A 1,122-nucleotide genomic window follows, 5' to 3' on the forward strand; every position below is an offset into this window, starting at 1 on the left:
GGAGGCAGGTTAGAATTCCAACCCTGCCCACCCCTGGATTCAGCTCCATGAGCCCATGTTGGAATTCTAACCTGCCTCCCAGACCTCTCATTGCATCTCCACATTAGCGGGGCCTCAGCAAAGCCTCCCCAGGGCAGCACAGGGTCTCTGACCTATATGTCCATAGGCTCACCAAGGCCCTGCCACCCCCTCCCTGCTCTGAGGCCTCCTTGGCTCCCCAGTGCCCACAGGAGGAGCCCCTGCCCCTTGGCCCCACCTTTGAGGGCCTGAACTAACCCGATTAGCTTGGTGTTATCTGACCGCCAGGCCCTGTGCTTCCGTTGTGAGCCCAGATCAGCGGATCTACACCGTCAACCGGGAGAAACGTTAGCACCAAGGGTGTGGGGGCCTTTGTCACATTACGCTCCACCTCTAGCACCTACTAGAGGCTGGTATACAGTAGGTGCTCAAAAATGCAGCAAAGGCAGCAGGAATCACAGGGCTTTCTGGGGCTGGGATTGCACATGGGGAGACTGAGGCCGGAGGCAGTGACCAGCAGGGCTGAGGCGGGACTGCCTCCATCTGGTGAGCTGGCCCCCAACCCGGAGGGGTGGCCAAGGCTGCAGTGCTGCCGGCTGCTTAGCATTTTCTGGTGAAGGTTACTGGTTACTTGGTTTCTGGGTGAACAACAGGGCCCTGGAGCCCTCACACCCCTCCACTGCTGGTCTCCTGGGCAATTATGATTGTCATCAACAACCCCAATGCAGGAGAATCATTGGGTTTTCTAAAGTGCTGGCTCAGAACCGGCCGTTGCTGGCGGGGCCTCCGACCACAGGCCACAGCCCCATTTCCCTTTTCCTGGACGTTGGGAGGGGTGCGGCCCACTGAGCTCTCCAGGGACACACCTGCCTGTGACAGCCATGGGGCCTGGGGTGGGGGACTGGGGCCGCCTGCTGCTGACTGTGACCGCTGTCCTGACACTGCCCATGAGGCCCCCAGGTGAGGACCCCCAAGTATTCCACCCAAGCCTGCCAGAGGCCCACAGGGACCCACCCAGGAAGCCCCAGCCCCCTGCATGGCTGCTTCTCTCGGGTTGCAGCTTGGGGGCGGGCAGGAGGCCCAGTCCCAGACCCAGGGTTTAGG

The 1,122-nt window shown here is 61.2% G+C and overlaps 1 protein-coding gene across 1 annotated transcript in view; it reads left to right on the top strand.

Moving 5' to 3' along the window:
- The first annotated feature begins 899 nt into the window (after positions 1–899).
- The window catches only part of PRSS57 (protease, serine, 57), a 5,491-nt gene continuing 5,268 nt past the window's right edge, over positions 900–1,122 (top strand). Inside the window, exon 1 of the mRNA XM_010844604.1 lies at positions 900–978. Within this exon, the coding sequence (XP_010842906.1) occupies positions 900–978 (79 nt within the window). The remainder of the gene's footprint in view (positions 979–1,122) is intronic.

The sequence above is a fragment of the Bison bison genome, unplaced genomic scaffold, assembly GCF_000754665.1.
Source record: "Bison bison bison isolate TAMUID 2011002044 unplaced genomic scaffold, Bison_UMD1.0 scf7180017864203, whole genome shotgun sequence".
In the NCBI taxonomy this organism is placed as follows: Eukaryota; Metazoa; Chordata; class Mammalia; order Artiodactyla; family Bovidae; genus Bison; species Bison bison.